This window comes from Lissotriton helveticus, chromosome 5_1, assembly GCF_964261635.1.
Source record: "Lissotriton helveticus chromosome 5_1, aLisHel1.1, whole genome shotgun sequence".
Lineage (NCBI taxonomy): Eukaryota > Metazoa > Chordata > Amphibia > Caudata > Salamandridae > Lissotriton > Lissotriton helveticus.
Genome location: NC_136065.1, coordinates 1219920665 through 1219947502, shown reverse-complemented (window position 1 = coordinate 1219947502; position 26838 = coordinate 1219920665). Strand labels below are relative to the sequence as shown.

At 45.8% G+C, this 26838-nt stretch overlaps 1 protein-coding gene across 2 annotated transcripts in view; it reads right to left on the bottom strand.

The window, feature by feature from the left end:
• Positions 1 to 26838, bottom strand: part of WDR11 (WD repeat domain 11) — a 677364-nt gene that overhangs the window by 50112 nt on the left and 600414 nt on the right. For both annotated transcript variants that reach the window (XM_078643933.1, XM_078643932.1), the window contains one exon: positions 22306 to 22401. In XM_078643933.1, coding sequence (XP_078500059.1) covers positions 22306 to 22401 — 96 coding nt within the window. The remainder of the gene's footprint in view (positions 1 to 22305; positions 22402 to 26838) is intronic.

The window sequence follows — 26838 nt, the reverse complement described above, 5'->3', positions numbered from 1 at the left end:
ATGATTGTCGCGCCGGGCGCCACCAGCGCTAAAGGCGACCTGGACCTCCGCACCTGCTGGCGCTCCTCGCCACCTGGAGAACCCGGCATCACATGCTGCACGCTGTGTGCGCGTGAGAAAACCGTTCAATGCCAATGTTTGCAGTGTCTGCTTATTGCGGTTATGCATTTTAGGTAAACGAAACATTTTTGTTGGCGAATTTGAATTTTTGGGTCTTTGTGTACGTGAGACGTATTTATCATGCTGCACTGCCCCCTAGCGTGCATCAATACGCTTTATGGGCAATTCTGAAAATAAATTCACTTCAGTGACCATAGGATTTTCATCTGTAATCCATTGGTCAAACAGTGCCACCTCGTGGCCACTATCGGAAACTAACCAAAACGTTTGAAATTTGGGATGTTTTCCTATTCCTGCCCAAGAAAGCAGTTCCAGTAAGTAACACGCAAAAGAATGACGGAGTGACATAAGCCAACTAGTTAAGTACTATCAAAAAAACCTCATGCACTAATACAATTTTTATAACAAAAATGACCTTGGAATCCTCACCACAGAAGACCCTTTTCACTCACGATGTTTAATACAGGAGCCCGCATACATCGATGTATCGGAAATAACAAGCAACATGTAGGCGTGAGGGCTGGATAGCACCTTACTTAAGTTTTACAGTTCTGTCACCAGTAAGCCAGAAATAAATGAACAAGTGTATTTAATGTCTACAGATAGGGTGACCAACTGGCATTGGTGCAAATTCAGGACAGTGAGTGTAAAAATTCAGGACAAAGGGTCAAAATTCAGGACACAAATTCAGGACAGGAGGTCAAAATTCAGGACAAAACTTCAGGACAATAGGTAAGTTTTACAGACACATCAGAGGTCGCGCAATAGTATATAAGTAAGCCCAGCCATTTCCAAACATATTCAACCATTTGTAAACATATCCATCATGTATCCTTCCATCTATCATTTCACTCATCTATCCCTTCATCCATCCTTTCACTCATCCTCCATTATCCATTCATCCATCCACCCTTTCACCCTATCCATCTGTACACTTATCCATCCACTCTTCATCCCATCCATCCATTCACTCATCCATCCAGCCATTTACCCTTTCACCAATCCAGCCATCCTTTCACTTACTAATCCTTCCACCCATCCACTCTTTTAGTCATCCATCCATCCTCCCTTTCGCTCTCCATCGACCCTTTCACTTAGCCATCCTTCCTTCCATCCATCCATCCAACCACCCACCCATCCATCCATCTACTCATCCACTCATGAATCCATTCATTGACCCTATCACTCATCCATCTATCATTTCACTCCTTCACACATCTATTCATCCTTTTGTCCATCTACCCTCCCTTAAACTCACTCATCCATCCTTATATCCACCCTTTCACTCATACGTCCATTCATTCACACTTGCACTTATCAATCCATCCATCATTTCACTCATCAACCCACCCACCCACCCATCATCCACCCATCCATCCATCCATCCACCTACCCACTCATCCATCATTTCACCCACCCACCATCCAATCCACTCATCCATCCTTTTACCCACCCACCATCCACCCACCCACTCATCATCCATCCATCGATCCACCCACCCATCATCCATCCATCCTTCCCCTCATCATCCATCCTTTCCCTCATCATCCATCCATCCTTTCACCCATCCCCTCATCATCCATCCATTCCCTCATCATCCATCCATCCATCCATCCATCCCCTCATCATCCATCCATCCTTTCACCCACCCATCCATCCATCCCCTCATCCATCATTCCCCTCATCCATCCATCCTTCCCCTCATCCATCCTTCCCCTCATCCATCCATCCTCCCCCTCGTCCATCCATCCATCCTCCCCCTCATCCATCCATCCATCCTTCCCCTCATCCATCCATCCTTCCCTCATCCATCCATCCTTCCCTCCCTCATCCATCCATCCATCCCCTCATCCATCCATCCATCCATCCATCCATCCATCCATCCATCCCCTCATCCATCCATCCATCCATCCATCCATCCATCCATCCATCCATCCATCCATCCCTCCCTCCCTCATCCATCCATCCATCCATCCCTCCCTCATCCATCCATCCATCCATCCATCCCCTCATCCATCCATCCCCTCATCCATCCATCCTTCCCCTCATCATCCATCCATCCTTTCATCCATTAATTCTTTCACCCACCCATCCCCTCATCCATCCATCCTTCCCCTCATCCATCCTTCCCCTCATTCATCCTTCCCCTCATTCATCCTTCCATCCATTCATTCATTCATCCATCCATCCATCCTTCCCCTCATCCATCCATCCATCCATCCCCTCATCCATCCCCTCATCCATCCATCCACCCCCTCATCCATCCACTCATCCATCCATCCATCCATCCACTCATCCATCCATCCATCCACTCATCCATCCATCCATCCATCCATCCACTCACCTATCCATCCATCCATCCATCCATCCATCCATCCACCCATCCTTCCCCTCATCCATCCATCCTTACCCTCATCCATCCATCCTTACCCTCATCCATCCATCCATCCATCCTTCCCCTCATCCATCCTTCCCCTCATCCATCCATCCCTTCACCCATCCATCCCCTCATCCATCATCCAGGTACCCTTCCACCCATACATCCAGCTATTTACATTTTCTCTCATCCATCCTTCCCCTCACTCAGCAATCCATCCATCCATCCTCTCTCATTATCCATTTATTCAATCTGTCATTCATCCATTCACCCTTTCACTAATTCATCCAGCCATTCACCCATCCCTTCACTTACTCACTCGCCCACCTTTTCATATTAATTTTGAGCTGAGCCCTTTTGAGAAGAGCTTGCTGCAGGAGCCGTTCCAGGACTGGGACAGAAGCCACCCAGGGCGGAGACAGGATCCACCACAAGGGGGGAAGGGGGGGGGGGGGGGGGACAAGAGTCATCACAGGCGGGGGGTGGACTGGAGCCAACACATGGGGGACAGGAGCCATCACTGAGGGGAGAGCAGGAGCCATCACAGGAGAAGGAACAGGATCCACCAGGGTGGGCACAGGGGTGGGCATGCAGTATTCTAGTATCATCTTGGGCTCCTCGCCCCCTCCTGCACAAGACAACGAGAAGACAGGGTCTCTGTCCAAAATGCCACCCCCCACTGTGATGTACAGTACTTACAGGAGATACTCCCAGAGAACTGATTGTCCTCCACACTTTCTTAATCAGTGTGGGTGCGATTGTGCCATTTCTTTATTTTATTACATTATAGACTGCATGTTTGAAGAACCAAGGTTTGCTTACAATTTAGTGACAGTATTTAAGCTCTGTGACCAGTGTAATCAGGGCCGATTCTAGGATGTTTGGGGCCCTGGGTAGAAATGGAATGTGTGAGCCCCCCTCTAAATTGCAGAGACCGACGCATTCAGGGCTGTCTGCATCTGAATAGATGCCCCTGCTCCTGAAACTGCAGCCCCTCCCTCTCCGTCACCTTCGAAGCACCTCTTAACAGCTCATCAAGGGCTGGAGGTGTGAGGGTTGCCATCCCGCTGTGCCTCTCCAATGCTGCGGGGTATATGAGGAGCTTTGGTACAGCATCGTAGTCCAGAAGGGAGGTGCAAGCTGTGCTGGCGTTAGGGTGGTGGGACCTATGCCCGGTTAAAATTACGGACAAATGGCGTCCGTTAAAGAATCCTTCATGGACAACGGACAGACGGCCGAAATTACGGACTGTCCGTGAAAGTTACGGACGGTTGGTCACCCTATCTACAGAACAGGTCTCCTTCCACACTCTTGACTCGCACGGCGGGACGACGCCAACTATCGAGACACCTCGAGCCAGATTACAATCGCACACAAATCATGGTTACTCAGTGTAGCCAGGGCCGCTGCAATTATGTGGCGATGGAGGATCAAATTATGCGGAACAGCCGACAAAATTATGCTGCAAGAAAAGACACATTAAGTTGCATAATGCAGCATAATCTTACCAGTAATATTGCATTCTTTTTGTAATTTCGATACCTATTAGTACCGTCTGGGTAAAGTTGTATCTCATCATTGGTACCAGTGTAAGACTGAAAATAACAAGCGGCAAAATAAATTATGCAGAAAACACCAGAGACGCATAAATGCATAATCCTAGTGGCCAGAGCATATGAATGGTTTGATGGAGGAGGTCAAACACACAAAAGGTAATGGGAGAGTGCTTTGCAATAAGTCTAATCACAGGCAGACAGTGGCAGTCGCTAGGGGTAGCATTCCAACTCAGTGCTCTTTAGTCGCCTATGAAAAGATTACTATTTGCAAAAAGCATGAATAGCGAAATGTTGTTCTACAGATGTCTGCAAGTGCTGTATGCCACTGCAAGGCCACCTGTGCGCACCTTGCTCTAGTAAAGTGGGCATTAAGACCCAGTGAATCTTGAACATTTTGAATGGCATAGCATTAGCAATACGCAAGACTCTTTATTTGAAAAGGATGCTTTCCACCAAGATACTTTGGTGGTCCAGCCATTTCCAGAGGCGTAAGGTCTTCTGGTACAGGGTCAGTGACCCTACCCCGCCCTGTTTATTGCAGCACCACATAGCAGTGGTGTTTTCTGTTATCATCTGCACCAGCCTCTTCTTGATGGACAACAGGAAAACTATCAGTGCCAATAGGATGGCATTCATCTGAAAATAACTGATATGGAGCCGGGACTCTGCCGTAGACTAGATGCCTCTGATTTCCAACTGTCCCAGGTGGCTGCCCCGTCCCATAATAGACGCCTCGGTCACCACTGTGAGCTCTGGGTGGGACTTCACAAATCCTACTTCCAGGCCCACATATGCCACCTGGCGTGCCCTCATTGAAATCCAGGACAGAGGCTGAAAGATCGGATCAAAGGCTGAATGTCTTGGACTCTCTTTCCCAGGTGGAACGCACAAAACCAAACCATGTCCAGAATGGCCCAGTTCCCAGGGAAAAGACACAAAACCAAACCATGTCCAGAATGGCTCAGATGAAGGGTAGCATCTGAGAATAAGTCAGGGGTGGCTTCGGCATACTGATAGTGAACCCCAAAGATGACACATGGTTCACAGAAGTCTGGAGGTGGTTGACAAATGTTGCCTGCCTTGTGATAAACGAAGTGAAGAACCCTCGGTCGGATTTGGTTGCAAAGGTGGACCGGCGTCGGAGTGGCAGCGAACTCGGCATTGGCATTGATGTGCCTGGGCCTGGCGTGGTTGAGGGTGCCGGGGGATGGCGTCAGGACTGGAGCAGAAGGCCCAGCTGGTGCAGAGGACAAACCTGTCTGCAGTAATTCAGGAGGAGGGCCTCTCGGCTATTTGAAGCCTGAAGGTGTAAAAGAGGGTGTTGTCAGAGATTCGAAGAGCCTGAGCATAGCTGCACTGAACTCTTTGATCTGGCGTGGTGTGGCTGAAGACCCAGGAAACTCAGGTTGTGCCGGAAACAGCTGTAGACTTCAATACAAAAAATGGTACCTTGGTGCACACGGTATGTATAATAATTTGAAATGATAAGGAATAAAAGTAAAATACTCCCTATATTAGTGTTTGTATCACTGTGACAAAACTAAGTATATATATCTCTTTTATATAGTCTCCTATCTCATCTTGACCCACAGACACGTTAGAGGTTATTATCAAATGATTTTTATTTTTTCTTTTTATCAAATAAAAAAAGTTTATATATCTCTCAATTATAATTTCAAACACATATGTATATACAAATACTTTTTACATATATACAACAAAATAGAAGCCCTTCGTTTTGAGTTAGGATGTCTAAACAAAACTTAAAACAGACATTCCTATTGAGATCATGCAGACTCATATGAGGAAAACAATTAGGTCGAAATGATTTAAACCCAATGTCTTAAAGATCCCTCATCACACTATTCAAATTAATCAAAATTATTTATATGTATCTGCCGTCTCTTTATGGTCGACGCGTTTCAGCCAATCAATTCTGGCCTCTTCAGGACTAGGGCTATTTACAATCCATCGTGTATTCTAGTCGGCAACCCTTTACAACTATTCAATTAGCTCTTATATGTGTGTAGACCCTCTCTGCTCGCTTGGGAATCCAGGTCAGGGTAATACTGCAATATCGGTAAACCTCACGACTTCAGCGTTAGGCTCGCGCTCCAAGCGCTTCTTAAAGTATTTATAAATCACGGGTGAAAGCCTCAGTCATGCGCGTTCCTTTTTCCCCCGGGGTGTTTTGTGTTGTCTCTCCTAGTTTTCAAAAAAGGTTGTCTCTCTGTCGTGTTTGAAAGTGTCCGCCTCCACAAATTAACGACACTTAGTAGACTTAGACACTTAGTAGACTTCAATACAAAAAATGGTACCTTGGTGCACACGGTATGTATAATAATTTGAAATGATAAGGAATAAAAGTAAAATACTCCCTATATTAGTGTTTGTATCACTGTGACAAAACTAAGTATATATATCTCTTTTATATAGTCTCCTATCTCATCTTGACCCACAGACACGTTAGAGGTTATTATCAAATGATTTTTATTTTTTCTTTTTATCAAATAAAAAAAGTTTATATATCTCTCAATTATAATTTCAAACACATTTGTATATACAAATACTTTTTACATATATACAACAAAATAGAAGCCCTTCGTTTTGAGTTAGGATGTCTAAACAAAACTTAAAACAGACATTCCTATTGAGATCATGCAGACTCATATGAGGAAAACAATTAGGTCGAAATGATTTAAACCCAATGTCTTAAAGATCCCTCATCACACTATTCAAATTAATCAAAATTATTTATATGTATCTGCCGTCTCTTTATGGTCGACGCGTTTCAGCCAATCAATTCTGGCCTCTTCAGGACTAGGGCTATTTACAATCCATCGTGTATTCTAGTCGGCAACCCTTTACAACTATTCAATTAGCTCTTATATGTGTGTAGACCCTCTCTGCTCGCTTGGGAATCCAGGTCAGGGTAATACTGCAATATCGGTAAACCTCACGACTTCAGCGTTAGGCTCGCGCTCCAAGCGCTTCTTAAAGTATTTATAAATCACGGGTGAAAGCCTCAGTCATGCGCGTTCCTTTTTCCCCCGGGGTGTTTTGTGTTGTCTCTCCTAGTTTTCAAAAAAGGTTGTCTCTCTGTCGTGTTTGAAAGTGTCCGCCTCCACAAATTAACGACACTTAGTGTCACTTTCAAACACGACAGAGAGACAACCTTTTTTGAAAACTAGGAGAGACAACACAAAACACCCCGGGGGAAAAAGGAACGCGCATGACTGAGGCTTTCACCCGTGATTTATAAATACTTTAAGAAGCGCTTGGAGCGCGAGCCTAACGCTGAAGTCGTGAGGTTTACCGATATTGCAGTATTACCCTGACCTGGATTCCCAAGCGAGCAGAGAGGGTCTACACACATATAAGAGCTAATTGAATAGTTGTAAAGGGTTGCCGACTAGAATACACGATGGATTGTAAATAGCCCTAGTCCTGAAGAGGCCAGAATTGATTGGCTGAAACGCGTCGACCATAAAGAGACGGCAGATACATATAAATAATTTTGATTAATTTGAATAGTGTGATGAGGGATCTTTAAGACATTGGGTTTAAATCATTTCGACCTAATTGTTTTCCTCATATGAGTCTGCATGATCTCAATAGGAATGTCTGTTTTAAGTTTTGTTTAGACATCCTAACTCAAAACGAAGGGCTTCTATTTTGTTGTATATATGTAAAAAGTATTTGTATATACAAATGTGTTTGAAATTATAATTGAGAGATATATAAACTTTTTTTATTTGATAAAAAGAAAAAAGAAAAATCATTTGATAATAACCTCTAACGTGTCTGTGGGTCAAGATGAGATAGGAGACTATATAAAAGAGATATATATACTTAGTTTTGTCACAGTGATACAAACACTAATATAGGGAGTATTTTACTTTTATTCCTTATCATTTCAAATTATTATACATACCGTGTGCACCAAGGTACCATTTTTTGTATTGAAGTCTATATTACCCAGGTACCGTTTGGTTTAATGGGTTTCCCCTGTCATACATTGGAAACAGCTGTAGAATCAGCTCTGAAGTTGGCCACCTTAAGAGTGGGAACAGGACTGTTGGTGCCTCCCAAGCACTTCGCCAGGAGAGTGGGACTGCCATGAAGGGGTAGAACTCTGCTTCAACGTAAGTTTTTTGTGCTTACCGGAGGACATGAAGTGCAACAAATAGCAGCCTCTCAAGCAGCTCTCTAACTTCTGACAATGGGACTGGGAATGGGTCTTGGATCAGGACTTGGAGCTGTCCCAGTACTGTGTCTTCTTGTGCTTGGCGACGAGGAGTTTTTACTAGTGTTTCCTGATGGCCTTCGGGTTCATCGATGCACAGTCTGCACAACTTGGAGACATGGCTCGACCTCATACAATTCATCCTTTACCATAGTTATTTTTCCTGGAATAATGACTGCTACATGCAACTTGTTGGCACATCAATGGGAAATTGTGCGGCCCCCAGCTACGCTAACCTTTTCATGCATCGCATGGAACTTGATCACATTCTGAACAACACCAAATGGAAGCAAAAAATCTGTACATTTTGGCGATTCATCGATGACATTTATTTAATCTGGAGTGGCTCACCCGAAGAAATAACCGAGTTCATTACTCATATCAACAATATTGATGATCATATACAGTTCACTCATTCTGTGAGCCACAAGAGTTTACCTTTCCTGGATGTTCAAGTCTCTCTACAGGATAACAAAATCATTACGAACCTGTTCGTTAAGGTCACAGACAGAAACAACGCCTTATTTTACACTAGTTGTCCTCCAACACATTTGAGGAAGCATCTGCCATTATCGCAACCATTAAGGGCCAAAAGGATTTGTTCTGAACCTGACACTTACCAACTCACTGAACATAACATTCTCCAGAAATACAGAAAACGTAGGTACCCGGAATCTACCCTCCAAAGAGCCAGAGAACGAGTTTCCTCTAAGAATCGTCAAGATCTTTTGACTCTCCACACTGACCGGTCCAGCAACCAGAGACCTGTGTTTGTGTCAAAATATTCCACTAGGAGCACCATTATCAAAAACATTATTTTGAAAAATTGGGAAATGATTCAACAAGAACCTGACTTTGGTGGAATTTTTAACCACAAACCACTTTTCGCATACCAAAGATCCAAAAACATCCAAAACATCTTGTAAACTCAACCCATTGAATCTCCTACCCGCTTCACGGGCACTAAACCTTGCCACAATTGCAGTCATTGTCACAACATTATTAAAGGTCACACCATGAATCATCCATCATCTGGGAGAATCATCAAACTCATGACAAATGCTACTTGTGAATCCATGAACGTTGTTTATTTACTCAAATGCCTGTGTGGCTTACCCTACGTGGGAAAAACTGAGCGGAAAATAAAAATCTGCTTAACTGAACATAAGAGTACTATAAGGAATAAGACTGTGAAATCACCTCTGGCCGCACATTTTACTACACACAACCATAACGTCAGCCAATTGAGGTTCCTTGTATTGGAGATTGTACCTACAAGACCGGGCGTTGACAACAGAAAAAGACTTTACAAAGAGAAATGGTTTGGATCAAGAGACTTGATGCGTGCCAACCAAAAGCCCTTAATGACAGAATGGAATACAGTTGTTTTCTTTGATTCTCACTCCCATTTTATCACTTTACTGTTTTCTATAGTTACCCGATTTTTCTCTATTTTCTTACTTCAATTCCTTTTTTTACATTGGTAGTTCTTTCATTATGAGTTTTTAACTTTTGTCTCATTCTACTTCTTTGTTTATGTATGTCAGGGACCCTTATACTGATTAGATCCATATTTTTCTTCTTTGAGCTCCACCTAAGATGGCTACACTAACTGGTCCGTTTTCTACTTTTATTAACATTCTTATTTTTCAACACCTCAGACAGTTCCCATGTTATATTTTTGTTATTCGTTTATTTAATATCTGATTAATTTCTTTGCCGTCCTCAACCTTCCATTATACGGCAATTCAGTTTGTTTTTACACTTTGTGCCGATTTTGTACCAGTCCTTCGTCTACTTCTGACTACGCTGTCAACACACCCATTCAGTTCCGCATTGGTACACGGGATACTAACTTGCATGAAACACCAGTCCTCTGTCTACTTTTAATTACGTATGGCACGCACGCTGCCTGTACACCCATTTACATCCGCATTTCTACGCGGATCACTAACACGTCTGATACATTCAGGACTTCGCTTGAGATACGTGTCCCGTAAGCCCGCATCTGAATTTTTAAACCACGTAAATGCTGATTACTGGGGGTTCACCAAACGGCCTCCTTAGCGGTTAACTAGCACTTTGTTTACACATTTAAAACTTACGTGCATGTCCACATCACCCAGAATGCTATTGAGTTCACGTTTCGAGTTTATTTTCTCTTAACCCCGTGATGCACCATCACCTGTAGTTTTTACTCTCCATCCACGGACGTTTAATTTATATGGAGCGCACATACTTGTCCAGTCACTTTCGTTTTGTTTATTCACCCTCTGTGACTTCTCGTTGCTCCACCACTAACTGTGATCATTAACATCTGGCACCATTCTATTTTTCGCATGACCTAAAGTTACGTCGCTGTTATGTTTAAATGTACTTGCTCTGTGAGGATGTAACCACCACCTGAATACCTGCCACTTCATTTACAGATTGCAACCTGTCCCCTGAGGAAGGGCCACAGTCCCGAAATGCATAGGGACACCGATACTACAATCGGATATGCTTGAATATAAGAAATAATTTGTCTCATGAATGACGAACTATGAACTATGTCGCTATGGATGAAATAAGTGACTAGTCGAATAAAAGCATTAATTTGAACTTTGAGAAAACTCGTATTCTCCTATTTACATCGTTTACAATCTAAAGATTTTCGTTTGAGGATATTTTATCCCACTGGAGTGCCTTTGGAAGGAGTGTCGGTTATCCCTACACTCCCTTCTATTTTTCCGTTCAAATCCTAGTCCACTGGGGCCAGGAGGTACTTATTCCACTGCACCCGAAAAGAACCCTACTGTCACCAGTATTTCGACAAAAACATTGTTTACCCTTTTAAGAAGGAGTGCCGCACATCAAACCTTCTGTGTATCGACCTCATACACCACAGGCAAACCTGGTGGGGATATGTCAGAGACATTTGTTTGTGACAGTCCTTACAGGATATAAAATCTGTTGTTTTAAGGGGTGACATCCTTTGCACACTGTAGATATTTTGAGGAAAAAAAGCAGTCCCTTGAGAGCCGAAAGAAGATTCGGATTCACGCCTTGAAGCATTGATATAAAAGAACTGACGTCAGCATGTGGAACAGAATGGTGTCAGTGTGTCACCACACCGCGTCACCTTCAGACGCATGGCGGTGCTATGGAAAAGTTTCCGGATCCAGTTTGACGCCTGGGAAGTATTCAAAAGGAGAGGAATATGCGGCTAGAAGTCTATCATAAAAATGGGGTTTGGGAATTTACACTATTGGGGGGAGTGCAGAAAAGACACCTACTTAGACTGTCTGATCTTGTAATGTCCATCCTAAGGCTAGCATGAATGTAACATGGTTTAAGGTCAGTTTTCACAGATCCACAGCCAGCTCTAGCAAGTTTCTGTAACAGGAATATTCAGACTTGTCCCGTAATGCACTGGTGAAAAGTTTCTTGCCTGTGTCCCTGCTCTGAGGAGACTGATATGACTGCGAGCATGTGCCCACAATCATAAGGTGGGATTTGAAGACAGACAGACTGGACAACTTGTTCTTCATTCTGATTCAATTTCCTTGACTGCTGGTTACCTGAGAAAAGGGAGGCAGCTGATGGTGGTTTAGGGCAAAAGAAACCCTTGTCCATTAAATACTAGGAAGCCTTTGCAAGACTGGTCAAAGGGAGTTGATCTTGGTAATACCACTCAAAGGCACACATCAATTTAAGTACCTGTGCACATCTTATAAAGCTTCTTCCCATCAAAGACTGAGATGCTTCACCTGAGCCTCTGGCTTAGGATGAGAAGACTTAAGTCATGATAGACTGTACATGGACAGTCAGCGCTCATTGCATTAGTTCTACAATCCCATCAGAGCTTTGAGATCAGCAGGGCACAATCTCGCTAACATCCTGAAATTTCTTCTCAAAAGGAAAGGAGGCAAAACACTAGGTGTTTTGGCCTCTAAGGCCTGGAATTTGATGCCAAATGATCTTAGAATGCAGACCACGGAGGCCGTTTTCAGAAAAGGGCTTAAAACTTGGCTATACAACTTGACAGACACCTATGTACTGACCATCATCTAGTGCCTCCTCACAGTGCTTCTCTACCTTTTCACAGCGCCAGGATGCTCCTTTCGGAGCGACAGTATCGCGCTCTACAAATACTATATAACATTACATTACATTACATCCCAGGAAATCAGGTTTTGTTCTTTTCTAAGGTTGAGCATGAGCTTTTATTCTGTAGGGTATAGACTGGAAGTAAGGGGATGCACCTGGTGAACTTGGACCACGGATGGCTGCCCTCACTTGGCCAAGGATGTCAAGGCAATCCTCAGAGTGCGACCAGTGTACTGATACAGCTTCATTCCTTATGCCTCAAAATATGTAGTCGTCTTGTCCATGTGATAAACCGGAAGGTGGTCATCCTCACAACAGATTGAGCAGGGGGTTCTCAGAGACAAGGACTGGACTGTCTTTGGGAACATGATACTTGTCCAAACCCTTTTAGACAGCAGGCGAGGAGATTGGCTTCTCCCAGATCTCCTGAGTCTGGCTGAAAATATGGGAATCAATGTCCGATGCAGGGTTTGGTGCAGAAGTTGTTGCTGCTACCAGAGCAAAAAGTCTCTAAATCTCTAGCACAGGCATCAGGATCTCAATGTATTGAATTTGGTATTTATAAAGCGCAGTTTCACCCTGACTAGAGTGCTTAAGGCACTAAGAACTAAAACCTAAACATCTAGACAAAGTAACAGAAGGCCAAACTGAACTGTGAAATCAGCAGGAAAGAATCAGGTCTTTAGTGGTTTCCTAAATTTCAGGAAGTCAGATTCCTGGCAATAATGAGGTGGTAAAGATAATTCTAAATGCAGCAGCAGCCGAAAAAGACCTGCCACCTAAGGTCTATCACCAAACATTGGGGATGTCCTAAAATAAACTTCTTCTTAGATCTCAGCATATGGACAGGGCAGGAGTATAGACTGCCTTGTGCGCCACGCACATAGATTTAAAACAGATTCACCTCTTAAGGGGTAGCTAGGGCAAGAAGACTAAAACTGGTGTAATGCGGCCTCTCTGGTGTACGGCAGCTAATCTAGCAGCATCATTTTGAATGAGCTGCAGCTTCTGAATGAAATAGACAGGGAAGCCAAGACAGATTGAATTACAATATTCAAGTTGTGCAGAAACAAATGTGTTCAAGAACTGAACCTAATGTGATGGAGAGAAAAGATGGAGACAGTGTCTCAACGTATACAATTGAAAAAGACAGGATTTTACCACAAAAGAAATCTGATCAGCTAAAGTTCGAGAAGAATATTTACATCAAGATCCTTCACAACTCCTGCGACAGAGACCTTCTGGGTCGTCACCACTGAGTTTTAGAGGGTTTGCGGTCATTGACATGAGGATTTTGATGAGTCAAACATGTAGTTTAGTAGCTGTAAACTGCAGATTTCCCTCTAGATTGACAATCATTTGAGTGTCTGCATCAAGAAATAAAAATTAAACCGGAAAGACTGATTAAGGTAAACTAGAGTAGTCACGTACAGATTAAACAACAATTTATTTTATTTTTGGAGTTTTCTATAGCGCTGGCCAGACCCGAGGGTATCGGAGCGCTTAACAATCGATCTGGAGGGAACAAGTGAGGAATAGTAAAGCACAAAAGGATTCATACAAGATCAGGGATTAACAAACTTCTTTGGCGCGTGAGGGCGGGATTGAGGTAGTGTCTTTGAGGTAGTCTGGGTAGCAGGGTGAGCTGCTGAGGTAGAGTTCGGGAATGCGCGATTGAGGTAGAGGATTTTTAGGCGGCTCTTGAAATCTGGGAAGGAGGGGTTGGTTCTGATGTCCACTGGGATGGAGTTCCAGATTTTTGGGGCGTTGTCAGCAAAAGAGCAGTTTGCAGTTTTTTGTTTCCGTGTTTTCAGGGGGATGAGTAGTATTGAGTTTGAGCTTCTGAGGTTTCTGGATTGACCCGCTTTCTTGAGCTTGGAGGCTAAGTATTCTGGTTTCCCTGTGTGCAAAGCTTTGTGCGTGAGACAGGCCGTTCTGAAACTGGCGCGCATTTCCATTGGGAGTCATTTTAAATCTTTGAGTGCGGGCGATATGTGGTCGAATTTTTTTGCACCTGAGACCATTCTGGCGGCTGCATTGAGAGTGGTTTTCAGTGGCGCAAGGTGGGATAGGGTTGCAATCCCATAGTCCAGTCTGGAGAGCACCAGTGCTTGGGTGGCTTGTTGGAGATCCCTCTGGGGGATGTGTGGTTTGATTTTGTTGAGGAGCTTCAGACCGAAGAAGGCGCTCTTAGCGGAGTTCTTAATGTGGTTCGTCATTGACAGTTTGTGGTCAAGAGTGATTCCGAGTGATTTTACTGAGTTGGTTAGGGTGAGATTTCCTTTGAGAGCGTAGATAGCTTTCACCCATTCGGTGATTTGGGGGTTGTCGTCTTTGTTGGACATGAGTAGGATCTCGGTCTTTCCTTGGTTGAGTTTGAGGTGATTCGTCCCTAGCCAGTCTTGGATTTCTATGAGAGTGTTGTTGAGCCTCAGAATGTCGTTAAAGGAGGTTGTTTCTATGTATATCTGTGTGTCGTCTGCGTAGAGGTGGAAGGGGATGTTGGCTTTCTTCAGTATGATGGTGAGGGGTACCATATATATGTCGAACAGTTGAGGGGAAGGAACGGATCCTTGTGGGACCCCTCTGGTCACGGGGAGAGGGTCGGAAGTGAAGGATTTTATTTTGACTCTTTGGAAACGGTTCTGAAAGAAGGAGTCGAACCATTTCAGGACCACATCGTTTGCACCTACTCGTTCCTTGAGGGCCTTGATGAGTAGCTTGTGGTCAACCGTGTCAAATTCCGCTGACAGGTCTAGGAGGATGAGTAGGCAACACTGATCCGAGTTGAGGGAGTTGCGGATGTCATCTACGATGTTCAGGATTGCGGTTTCGGTGCTGTAGCCTTTTCTGAAGCCTGATTGGTAGTGGTCAAGGAGATTAATGTTGTCGAGCTGGTTGTTAAGTTGGTTTAATACACATTTTTCTAGGATTTTCACTAGGAAGGGCAGACTTGAGACTGGTCTGAAGTTGTTGAGGTCGTTGGGGTCTAAACCTTGTTTCTTCAGAAGGGGAGTAACCTGGCCGACTTTGAGGCAGTCCGGGATGGTGCCAGTTTTTAGGGATCTGTTGATGATTTCACACCAGAGAGGCGCAAGGGTGAATTTGAGGTCTTTGGTCATTTGGGCGGGGATGGGGTCGAGGCTGTGGGAAGAGGGTTTGGAGGATGAGATAAGGTTGAGTATCTCAGCTTCTTGAACGAGGTCGAAGGAGGACCAGGTGATCGAGGCGGGGCCTGTAGAGGTGTTTTCAGTTGCTGTTGGGTCGATGGTGACAGTTGTGTGGGGGCTGACGTCAAGAGATAGTTCGATCTTGGCTGTTTTTTCATTGAAAAATGTGACGAAGTTATCACACAGAGCTTTGGAGGGTTGGGTAAGGGCAATGGATGGTTTGGATGTTTGTTTTTTGATGATGTCAAAGAGTTCTCTAGGTCTGTTCTTTGCCTTGTCAAGCGCATTGCAGAAGAAGTGAGTTTTTTCGTTGTTGATGTGATTTTTGTACCTTCTCCTAGTTGCCCTGAGTTCTTCGCGACGGGTAGAGGAGGGGTTCTTTCTCCAGTGACGTTCTGTGGCTCTGAGAAGCCTCCTTTCCTCATTGATATCTTTGTTAAACCAGGTTCTCGATGGGATGGTTCTCGTTTTTTTTTGTTTCAGGGGTGCCAATTGATTTAGGATGTCGGACATAGTAGTGTTATAGTGTGAGGTGAGTTCAGTAGCTGAGAGTCTTTCTGTGGAGATAGGCAGGGAGGAGGCTATTCTTTCTTCCAGTTCGGTTGTGTTGATTTGTGATAGGTTCCTGGACCATGAGGGGGGGGCTGCGATGGGGGATGAGATTGGATCTGTTGCGAGAGTTGAAATAGAATTAGGTGGTGGTCTGACCAATCTACCGGGAGGATGTGGTCAATAGAGATTGCATCCTGCCGGGCGATGATGGCGTCCAGTGTTGCCCCTTTGTTGTGGGTCTCTTTTGCGCAGTGTTGGGAGAGGTTGTTGGAGTGTAGAAGTTCGTTAAGGGATTTTATAGTGGGATTATTTTCGTTGTTCCAGTGAAGATTGAGATCCCCTAGGATGAGGGTGTTGGCCTCTTTGAGAGAACAGTTGGCGATCAGGTCTGAGAGTTATTCCGTGAATGTTACGTTGTTCCCTGGGGGGTGATATAGTAGGTGGCATTGTATTAGATGTCTGTCAGTGGTTTTGATGTTAGTCGTGAGGCATTCAAAGGAGTTATAGTCAAATGCGGCTGTTTCGGCCACCGAGAGGTCGTTGTTGTGGATGATTGCCACGCCTCTGCCTTTTTTATGGTCCTTCCTATCTTTGTTGATGATGGAATAGCCTGGTGGGACAAGCGTATCTAGAGTCGGTGTGGAGGAGTCGTTTAGCTAGGTCTCAGTGAGGAATGCTATGTCTATGTTGTGGTTGAGGATGGTCTCTGCTAGCTCTGTGGAATGTTTGGTAGCGGATCTGCAGTTTATGAGAATGCAGTTAGTTCGGGGGGGTCTTTTTTTATAGGTTCGGTAGGGATGGTGATGAGGGTGATCGGGGGTCTGGGTGGTTTGTGGGGGGGGGTCTCGTTCCTAAGACTGGTAATTACCTGAATTGAGGATTGAGGGGGGTGGGTATTGGGGCTAGTGTAAGAGGCGGCCAGATTGAGCGCCTCTTCCGCGGTCATGACTTTCGTCGTTCTGTTGGGTTTCCAGGCTTGGGGCGGTGCGGGCTGGGTCTTGGGATTGGGGTTGTGGGAGGTCGGGAGGTTGGAGAGGATAAGTTTTAAGCCTTGTATTATGGTGTTGATTTGGTATTCGATGCGTGTGAGGCGGGAGTGTGACCTCACCTGGGGGGGGGGGGTTGATTTTGGTTGTCTGGTTGGGATGAGACGGTAGCTTGGGACGTGGTCTGGGGAGGGGATGTGCGGTGCTTGGGGTGTGGAGGGCGGTTTATCTTGAGGGAGAGTAGGGGTTGGATGTTTGGGGACTTGGGTCTGTTCTTATTGACCGCTGGGGCTGGAGTGGGGGTGTTCCGCCTCGGGAGTGCTTCTGGCATTCGGGCTTCGGTGGTGGACGGTGCTGTGTCCTTGTATTCGTGGGGGTTGGAGAGGGATGAGGGATGAATAGGGGTGACTGTGCTCATGGGCGGTGGAGTTGGGGGGGTTGATCGTATGGGGTTAGTGGTCTTGGTGGGCGTCAGGAGTGACAGGGTTAGCAAGTAGTGAGGGGAATAGGCGGTCAAAAGTCTCCAGATTGGCGTTATTGGCTTGGATCAGGACTGTGCCATTGGAGTAAATGGTCACTGAGGTGGTTCCGTAGTTGGGCAGGTGATTCGGGGTATAGAAAGAGAGCTTGCAGCTATAGAAAGAGAGCTTGCAGCTATGGATCGTCTTGGTTGTTTTGGTTATTAGGCGCTTTTCTCTCAGGATAGAGATCCAGTGGCTAGGTCTGACTGTGTGGAAGATGAGGTCCATGTTTATTTGACCTTTTGAGGGGCAGTGATAGACATCTGCAAAGAGGGATTCGGGGAATTGCCTGATGAGTTTATGTTTAAGGGATTTTCTAGCATTGGGAGTGAGGTTGGATGGAGGGGAGATGGAGAAGGAGCTGGCACCATGGCATTTTATGAGGGGGGAGGAGAGAGGGTTGGGGTTGGTAGTCATGTTGCAGGGCGGTGGTGGTGGGGAGATCGGAAGTGTAATCCTTGCGGAACTGGGAGGAGACTCTGGTCGTTCGTATTCTATTGGCTGTGTGTGTTATAGCGGAGGTATAGCACTAGGTGTCGGTATTATGCTAGTGGGTGGCTTACCTAAGGTATTGACGGTGTTCGGTCGCAGCTGGGGCCTGTGGGGTCGCTTAGAAGGTCTCTTCAGCGGCTTCCTTGGTCCGTGGCCCGTGTTTATGAAGTGTAGCACTTGTTTTTCCTATAGGTCTCGTGGGGGTTAGTGGTAGTCTCTATTACCCCTTTGATGTTCCGTGGTGGATGGGGTTGTTGGCCAATTCCGGGGCGATGTCCTTATTTGGGCGCCATCTTAGGAGCAGGCTGAAAGGATTGCGACTGGGGACGTGTTTATTTAGCTACCCCTTGTCAATATCGGCTTCCGCAGACTATATTTGTTTATTGGCTCATAACCGTTGGTTCTCTTGTGGATCCGGGGAGGGGTTAGTTGAATGTTCTTACCCCGATATAGCTACGTGGTAATGTAATTATAGTTATTAGGTATTACCGGGACGTTTTCGTGAATTTGGGCGCCATCTTGGGGACAGGCTCGAGGGAGATCGCCTGGGTCCTCTCTTCAGCGGCTTCCTTGGTCCGTAGTCCGAGTTTATTAAAGTGTGGCACTTGTTTTTTTTTTCTATAGGTCCTGTGGGGGATATTGGTAGTCTCTTTTACCCATTTGATGTTCCGTGGCAGATGGGGTTGTTGGCGATTTTAGGGGCGATGTCCTTGCTTGGGCGCCATATTGGAACCAGGCTGAAAGGATGCCGTCTGGGATCGTGTTCTTTTCGTCTACCTCGGTCCAGAGTTGATCATCGGTGTGCCGCGTTTTCTTCTCCTGAAGATCCGGTGGGTGCCCTGGGGTCGAGAGAGGCAGATGGAGGTGCCGATCATCTGTGGTGGCAGCGGGAGTCCGCTGGTGTTAAATGTGGCTTATCTCCATGTCCTCGCAAGAATCAGGCTGTAACCTGCCCGGAGGTCCGGTGAGTTATTTTCTTATTGTGTCGGTGGGTTTGGGGGGTATGGCGGCATGCTGTTTCAGCTTGTTGGTGGGTGCGATCGTTGCGGAGCTCGGTTGTGTAGCTACTTCTCAGTTTGGTAGGTCGTCCTTAGATTGGTGGCGATATCTCCGGATTCCTGGTGGCAGGGGGGGTCAGATTGGTATTATCCTGTAGCTGGTGTCTTCCGATTTAATATCCATGTCTGGGGTGCGGGGAGGCGGCGGTGGGTTGACAGATAGCTGGAAGATAATCTGTCGATGGTGCAGAGCTCAGGGTTCCAGCGGCCATGACATCCACAGGGTCCATATGACAACAATTGTTACAAGATAGCAGTTTGAGGAACACCACATGTGCAAAGTCTTGTAGAAGATACAAAGAGTGGAAGCACAACCTGCAAAGATCTGTTTGAAAGAAAATCTGAAAAGCAGGTTTAGGCAAGATTATTTAATACTTAAGTCGGTGAGCCAGGCCAAAAGTATAGAATAACTCATATAATTAAATGCCGCTGAAAAAGTTAAAAAATCAGAGCAGCTGGAAAATGTAAATAAGTATAAAGTTGTGTGGCATCAAGAGCGGACACAAGTGTAGCCTCAGTACTATGTCCAGGACAAACCACATTTGGGTTGGGAGAAGATGGCAATTGGCGTCTACAAATTCGGACAATTGATGGATGTTAGACCTGTCTGGCCTTTGCGTAGCCCCTCCTATTAATTATTTATTTTGTTCCCCTTTTTGCCCCTCAAACCTTTCTTTTTATCTTTTTGTGCCCACTAGATTTTTATGGTGTTGTCATGGGGGATAGATGCTCTTTTGCCTCATAGATTTTACCTCAGGCCCAGGTGCCTATCTTGACTAGAATTCTCCCAGACTTACAAAATGGTGGCCATCAATTGCCACAACTGCCATCCCCTTAGGGAAATCCCATAGGGTAGCATTGAGGCCTTCTAGAATCTTCTGGATCCTGCTGGAACTTGGGTGGCCAGCCTATAAATAGGGCAGGGACAAGGTAGCCATTTTGTAGTAGAAAGTGACCAGAGGGGGAGCGTGGTGGACAGGGACAGGAGGGAGGCGACTTTGTGAGGAGGACAGCGCATCTGCAGGAATAGACCGACTCGTGGGCCGGCTAACTTCCCAAACTGACGCTGCCCCTTGGGGATTGACCAGCCCCTGTCCTGAGTGTGCCAACACTAAATCCCGGAGGAGCTCTTGCCTCGGCCTTCCCTGAGTCTTGTGAAGGGAGAACTAGAATCCAAGGACTTATCAGCGCTGTAAAGTCATCACTGGGAGGTCGCTATGGTATAGAAAGCAATTCCCCCACATAGAACTGACTGAGGAGAGAGCCCCCTTTATTGACGGAGAGTGCGCAGGCACAGAACTTACTGGTGGATGATGTGAGGCGTCAGCTGACCTCACTTCAGTGAGTTAGTGCCCCTTCGCGACGGGTCAGTGTTCGTCTGTGGAGAAGAGCAAGACGCGGCTGGGCGGAAGCCGCCTGCGAGGAGGTGGAGTCCCGCGGTGACGTCGAGAGCGAAAGGCAGAGAGACGCTGAACGAAGCCAAGCGGAAACCAGGACCTCGCCCAGGAAGTCCCCGTCATCGTCCGGAGAGGTGGAGCCGACACCGGCGGAATCCCAGGATGTGAGGCAACGTGAGCAAGGGGAAGCGGCCCCCGTGATCCTTACAAGGGCCTTCCCATCTCCGGCGGGAAAGTGAGTGACCGGAGCAACGGAGAACCGCAAGCCGAGCCAGTCCCTTCGTAAAAAGTAAGCTGGGAACTGGTGGGGAAGCGGGAAGCGGCACAGCGCCAGACCGGGGACCTGTGAACTGCCAGAGCCCAAAGTCCTGCTATAAGACTTACCGGCCCGGAACTCTGACTGCTAGAAAGAGGGGCTTTTATATAAAATAGCGGCACAGTGATCTGGGTGCACTCGGAAACATCCTTTCTCCCCCCCCCCTCCTCTTCCTTGAGGGAAAGGGGTGTTGGATTGTAGGATTATACTAGAGACCGAAAAGCAGTAGTTTAGATATTCCCCAGGTGGTAGAAGTGTTCCGTGGAGCCAGAGGTTCTCCACTATAAATGAAGCTCAAGTAAAGCCATAAGAATTGAATGAGTAATCTGTGTATCTTCTTTTGATTGTGCAGTGGGCTGGTTCCTTCAGCCGGGAACGTTGCTGGGGGTGGAACATGGTGCAGCTGAAATCAAGCTAACGTGGCCCCTAAGCTCTTGTGGGTAATGTAAATGACTGGTTACATGACAATGAGCCTTAATCTAGTATTGTGAACTAACCAGACTATATTGTTTATGTTAAAAGGAGATGGTCGTTGCTTTGAAAATTGCTGTTTAACCTAAACTGAATGTTGCTGTAATGAAATGAAGTAATTGATGAAAATTTGCCAATTGTTGTTACAACTCGCCAATGAACTCAATGTATGTACTTATCTTCTGAAGGAAAAGAAAAGGTACAAAGAGAAACTTTTATAAAAGGTACTGGTATTTTTCTACAAAACTTTGGTGTAGTGTCCTTTTTGTGTGGAAGTACATTACGTTATTGCTGGGTGGTGAGCAACCTTTACACATGTGCCTCTGATAATTGATTGTCTTGCCCTAGGCCAGGCTACCCTATGTGACCTGACATATTCAGTTCCAAAAATGGAACACTGCTTTTTCCAGTAAATCAGCCAGAAAAAGCAATAGGGAGATGGGCCTGTCGTTTGACAAATTGTCTCAATCCAAAGTAGGTTTTTTTTTTAAGCAAAGGGAGTCATACTCACAGTTTAAGATTTCTGGAACACACCCTTCCAAAAAGGATGCATTTGTTGATTGTTCGAACCCAAATGGGGTCCACATTTTCTGTAATTGTGCAGTTCCAGGTTGCTCAGGAATGCCAGATTTATTTGAAGCTGGACAGCATAGGAGGGGATGAGTCAAAGATAATGGGGATGTGGGGGGTGGGGGGAGAGAGTGTCACATGATATCTTTTGGCGAGGAGGCTCAGTGGATGGATAGAAAAGGCCTCTGTGTGTATGGCCACCCAACACCTGAAGCAGTTTATACATACTTACCTGAACCAGCACAGGGCGCTACCTGTAAACACATACTTGAATCTAGAGGATCTGGTCTAAACAGACTACATGATACATAATAGGACGACCAGGGTTTCATACAATCGCCCCCCATTTACTAGGACATTCGGCTCAATAAACTTCACACTCACCTGACCCAAAAGGAGGAGCTGGTCAGCACATTTCCTTGTGTGATCATAGGTTGACCTCTTTACTTCTTGCAAATAAACTCTCTCCAGCTGAAATTTCTGAAGAAAAAGAAGACAAAATATAAACGAATGACACCCTAATATACGACTTTAAATACCTTCCCTCCCATCACAAAATGCAAGTCTCTAATGATGCTGAAGAACTTGAAGTAAATATGTACAAATCAACCTAGAGAAGACTTGTAAATACTCATATGCATGCACGAAAACCCCATCTTAAATTTCCTGTAGCCAACAAGCACTTCATAAACTCTCTAGATCTTCAAAAGGATGCTATCTATATGTTGAGCCATCCGAACCTTAGAGCCTTGGATTTTAACCAGTGGGTAGGCAACATTTCTTTATCAACACATCCATCCTAGTAACACAGGTGATATCAGACAAGACGTCCAGATTTCATGGATGACTGACTGTGACAAAAAGCATAAGATCAACACTCCACTTGAAAGTTACTTAATTTAACACCTGTCTCAGTCCTGTCATGGTCCAGACAGAGTGACACAGCATCGTGAAAGAACAATTTCACTTAAAGATAATTGTGTTAAGAAAAGAATATTCTGCAAGACTGCCACGATGCACCAGATAAGAAACAGTCATTTAAGAACTTTTAAGATACTTTTGATTATGATAGGATACAGGACCCTGTTAAAGCCTTGTACATTTCCATGGTATATTTATTTACTCACGTTTTGGTAGAACACTGTGCTTTGACAATAGAAACTACAGAGCTGAACTATCATTGATCATGAAAAAGCTCCAAACTGAACTGGAACAGTTCCAGATTGACTCTGTAGCACAAGAATGTTGAGAATGCTGTGAAAATGGAAAAGCCTTGATTGAGAGTGAGTACCCGACAGTAGAGCCTTCTGTGTCCAAAGAGCCTTCTGTGTCCAAAATTAATCCACGAGGTGGCCCAGGCAGCAGTGCCAAAGAAGAAGGGCCTATTTAAGCCTGGGCGTAGTTCGCAGAGTCTGACAACGCAAAACTCCGCGAAGTTACAAAAAACTCTGTGAAGTTCCACAAGTGGCGTAGTGTAGTGCGAACTGCTGTTCGCGCTGGTCTTCCTACCGCTTGGGTAGAAATTATACCCGAGCGGCAGCTCGCGCTTGCAAACTTTCTGTTTGCGAGTGGGGAAAAAAACGCCGCTGTACTACGCGAAGCAGAGTTTTCTGACCTCCGCGAGCTCCGCGGAGTTCAGAAAACTCTGCAAACTCCGCAAACGGAGCAGAGTTCATTGCCCAGGCCTACCTATGATAAAGTATCCAAATAAAAGAAGAGTTAATTTGAGACTGCAATATTAATACAGGCATTATTTCTAAACGGGTTGAAAAAATAAATCATGAAAGCAATGCTTGCAGAATGCCTGAAGAGTTATGAAACTGATACAGGAAACGAGCAACAAACACAAAGGTGGAATTAGCTGGCTTTCTGTTAAATTGGAGTAGAAATGCATACATGGTCTCCATTCTGTGTCTAAATACGGGCAGAAAGAGAGGCTGTGAGCACACAAGATAAACGCACAAACTGCTCACACAAAAAGCCCATCAGACAGTTCCACACGAAAAAGAATTAAGTGGCAATATAGCTCTTCAAATGTTTGTGGCTTTTCCTTTATCCTGAGAGACACAAGTGGGACCAGTTTTATTTACACCGAGTTTTAAGAGCACACAAACATCCAAGACCCATCCTGGCACATAAAGCAGTAGAAAGCCACAACATGCCAGCTGACTGCACCTCACTATTCGGGCGCTTAGCATGTCAGCCCTTTCTTGTATTACTCACACATAAAGGGAAAGACCAGAAACGAGTCTGGGTGCTGCTCAATAGCATTATCAGCATATATTCATCCACAGTGGCGTTAATTAGGAGAGATTCAGGTTCATGTAGGACTCTATCCCATTTGAATCATTGATAAACGCTTCCCCTATCATCCGATCCACACTGGTGTACAGTAGACCATTCTCCATTTGGCCACTTAGACATTTCTGTTCGCCGCCGTATGAGCAATGTCTGGCAATGCTTGGAATTACACTCTTGCCTAAACCAACATTCAGATACATATATTTTGTGGTTAATTTCCTTTTTAGGTTTCGACCTGGCGAGAGCACGCAGTGCTCCGCCCAGGCCAAAATCTTTTGAGTTACAGTATGGATGTTCGTCACGCCTCTGTTTCCCATTGGCTAGCTCCATAAATGGACGCTAGCCATTGGCAAACAGAGGCGTCCGTCATCCTGCGAGGCGACTCGTGAGCGTTTCTGGAGAATTTTTCTAATCCGGCCCCTTTTGTCACGTCAGTGCGGCGGTGGGAGGGGTTTATTTTTTCCGACGTCGAGGTTTCATTTGGTCATTCCACCGCCGGAGGAAGTCAAGGTGAGTGCCTTTCTTGCCGTTCCCTCCCCCCTCCCGCTGTCCGTGTGCCTGCCCGCCCCCCTCCCGCTGTCCGTGTGCCTCCCGCTGTCCCCACAAAAACGAGGCCACATTGTCTCCTCTTCCCTGATACTTATTCCAAATGGAGGCAGCACTAAACGCGATTCAGCACTAATTCGGCGGTAGGCGCGGGTAAACGCATGTATACCCGAAATCCACAGTAAAAATTTAGACCCGGTTAGATTAATTGCCTTTCGTCAGAGGGTCGGCCTGGGGGCTCCTGTTACGGTCATAACAGCAGGGTTTTTGCTCAACCCTACTAGGGATGGGAAGCAGGAGGGTTCGAAGCTGCAGTAGGACCACGGCTAAAATAAACTGTATGTGAATTCTCCTCACACAAAACACTTTCATTTACGTTAACACCCATCCGGTTTGGGCAGGATAAGGAGCCCCCCCCACCCTGTGGATGGCAGTGGATAGGACCAAGCGAGGCGGACGCCATATATACCCAAAAGGCAGGGTGAGGCCGCCGGGAGAAATGACGAGCGGCGAGAGAAAGGGGGTTCGGGCGATAGACCGATGGCAAATGATTCACCCAGCCTGTGATTAGGGGGGGGGGGGTCGGCAATGACGGGATTCGAGCCCCTCAGGCTATTTATGTTACAAATACGGTACCAATTTCACTTTTAAGAAACGTGACTAAACACCAGGCGAGTTTATGCGGATTGGCAGGCCGAAAGGCGTTACTCAGAGTAACCTCCCCTGCCCAACAAGTCATGCATTAAGACATATGCAGCATTTACTTGCAGCGCTCAGAATTTTAAGGTTTCCAGTTTAAACGTTTTCTTGCTCCGTGGTGTTATTAAGCCTTCTGGAAGTCCCATGGAACTGAAACGTAGCATATTATGCCTATGGACTGCGAACTGAAGCCACTGTACCTCCCTGAGAAAAGGGGGGGGGGTGGCTAACAGAATAGGGGACTAGGTCAGAAGAGGCAATAGCTCACACTTCTGAGGCTGCGGTAAAGTGTACTTTTCTTAGGGTCAGTTCCAGGTGGACTAAATCCCTCAAGTCTAGGCTGCCGGTAAGAGAAGTTGTGACCTGCCAAGAGTGCTATCTCTCGAAAAGAGAGGGTTTCCTTTTACGTCAAACATATTCCCGTGCCTGGGAATGCCTTACACTCCCCGTGCAAACAACAAAAGGGGAGACCTTTTCTTAATTTAACTTTCTTGCGTTTTTTTTTTACACAATGCTAGTCCTAAATGAGTTCTGTTGGTAAATCTATAAAGTGCACTATAATAGTATAACGTTAGACGTTTTGTGGTGATTTCATGTTAAGGTCTTCAGTTCTCAGTATGGGAGCTTAGGTACGACAAGGGCAAGACTGGGCGCCCTCTGGGGTAGCGTCACTTAGTCTGTCTTCCGTGTGTACGGGCCTTAGTCTGTGCTCTGAGTTGGAAGTAGCGAGACCAGCACGAGGGGTGGGCCCATGTGTGGGGGGGGGGGCTCCTGTACGGCATCTGATGTAGTGGTGGGCGCTGGATGGAACTCTGACAGCAGCGAGGGCCAGCGGCAGCTCTGATCCCAGCCACCGGAGAAGCAGGCATCACACAGTAGGCAGCTGTGTGGCTGTGGTGCCCCCAGTCGGCTGCAGAGGGACCACCCAGCACACGTAAGAGCCTTCTCACTGTCAGGCAGGTAGGCTGTCTTTTCTGTTCTTCCCTGCACCTCTTCCAATCCATGCTCAGCTTTCATTTTCTTTTCAGAGTTTCGCTTTTCTGTTGCCTGTTTTGTCTGCGAGATCGAAACTCCAGTTTATTCATTGCTTCCTGCTGAGAGATCAAGAACTTCGTTGGTCCCCTAAGGGGTGTGGTGTGCCATCTTAAAAGGGGTACCTCAAACTTCCACGGGTGTATGTTTCTCCGTAGCTGCTGCTTATGTCTGGCATTTCCATAATTTCTATGTAATTATGAGTGACATCCAACGACTATGAGTGACACTTTCTCAAGATCAAAATCAAGCGATGACGAGTGGAAACATATCAGAAATTACACCCATTTGAGCAGCGAGAAACTCAAAAAAGATCTTAAAACTGCTGCAAAGCACCAG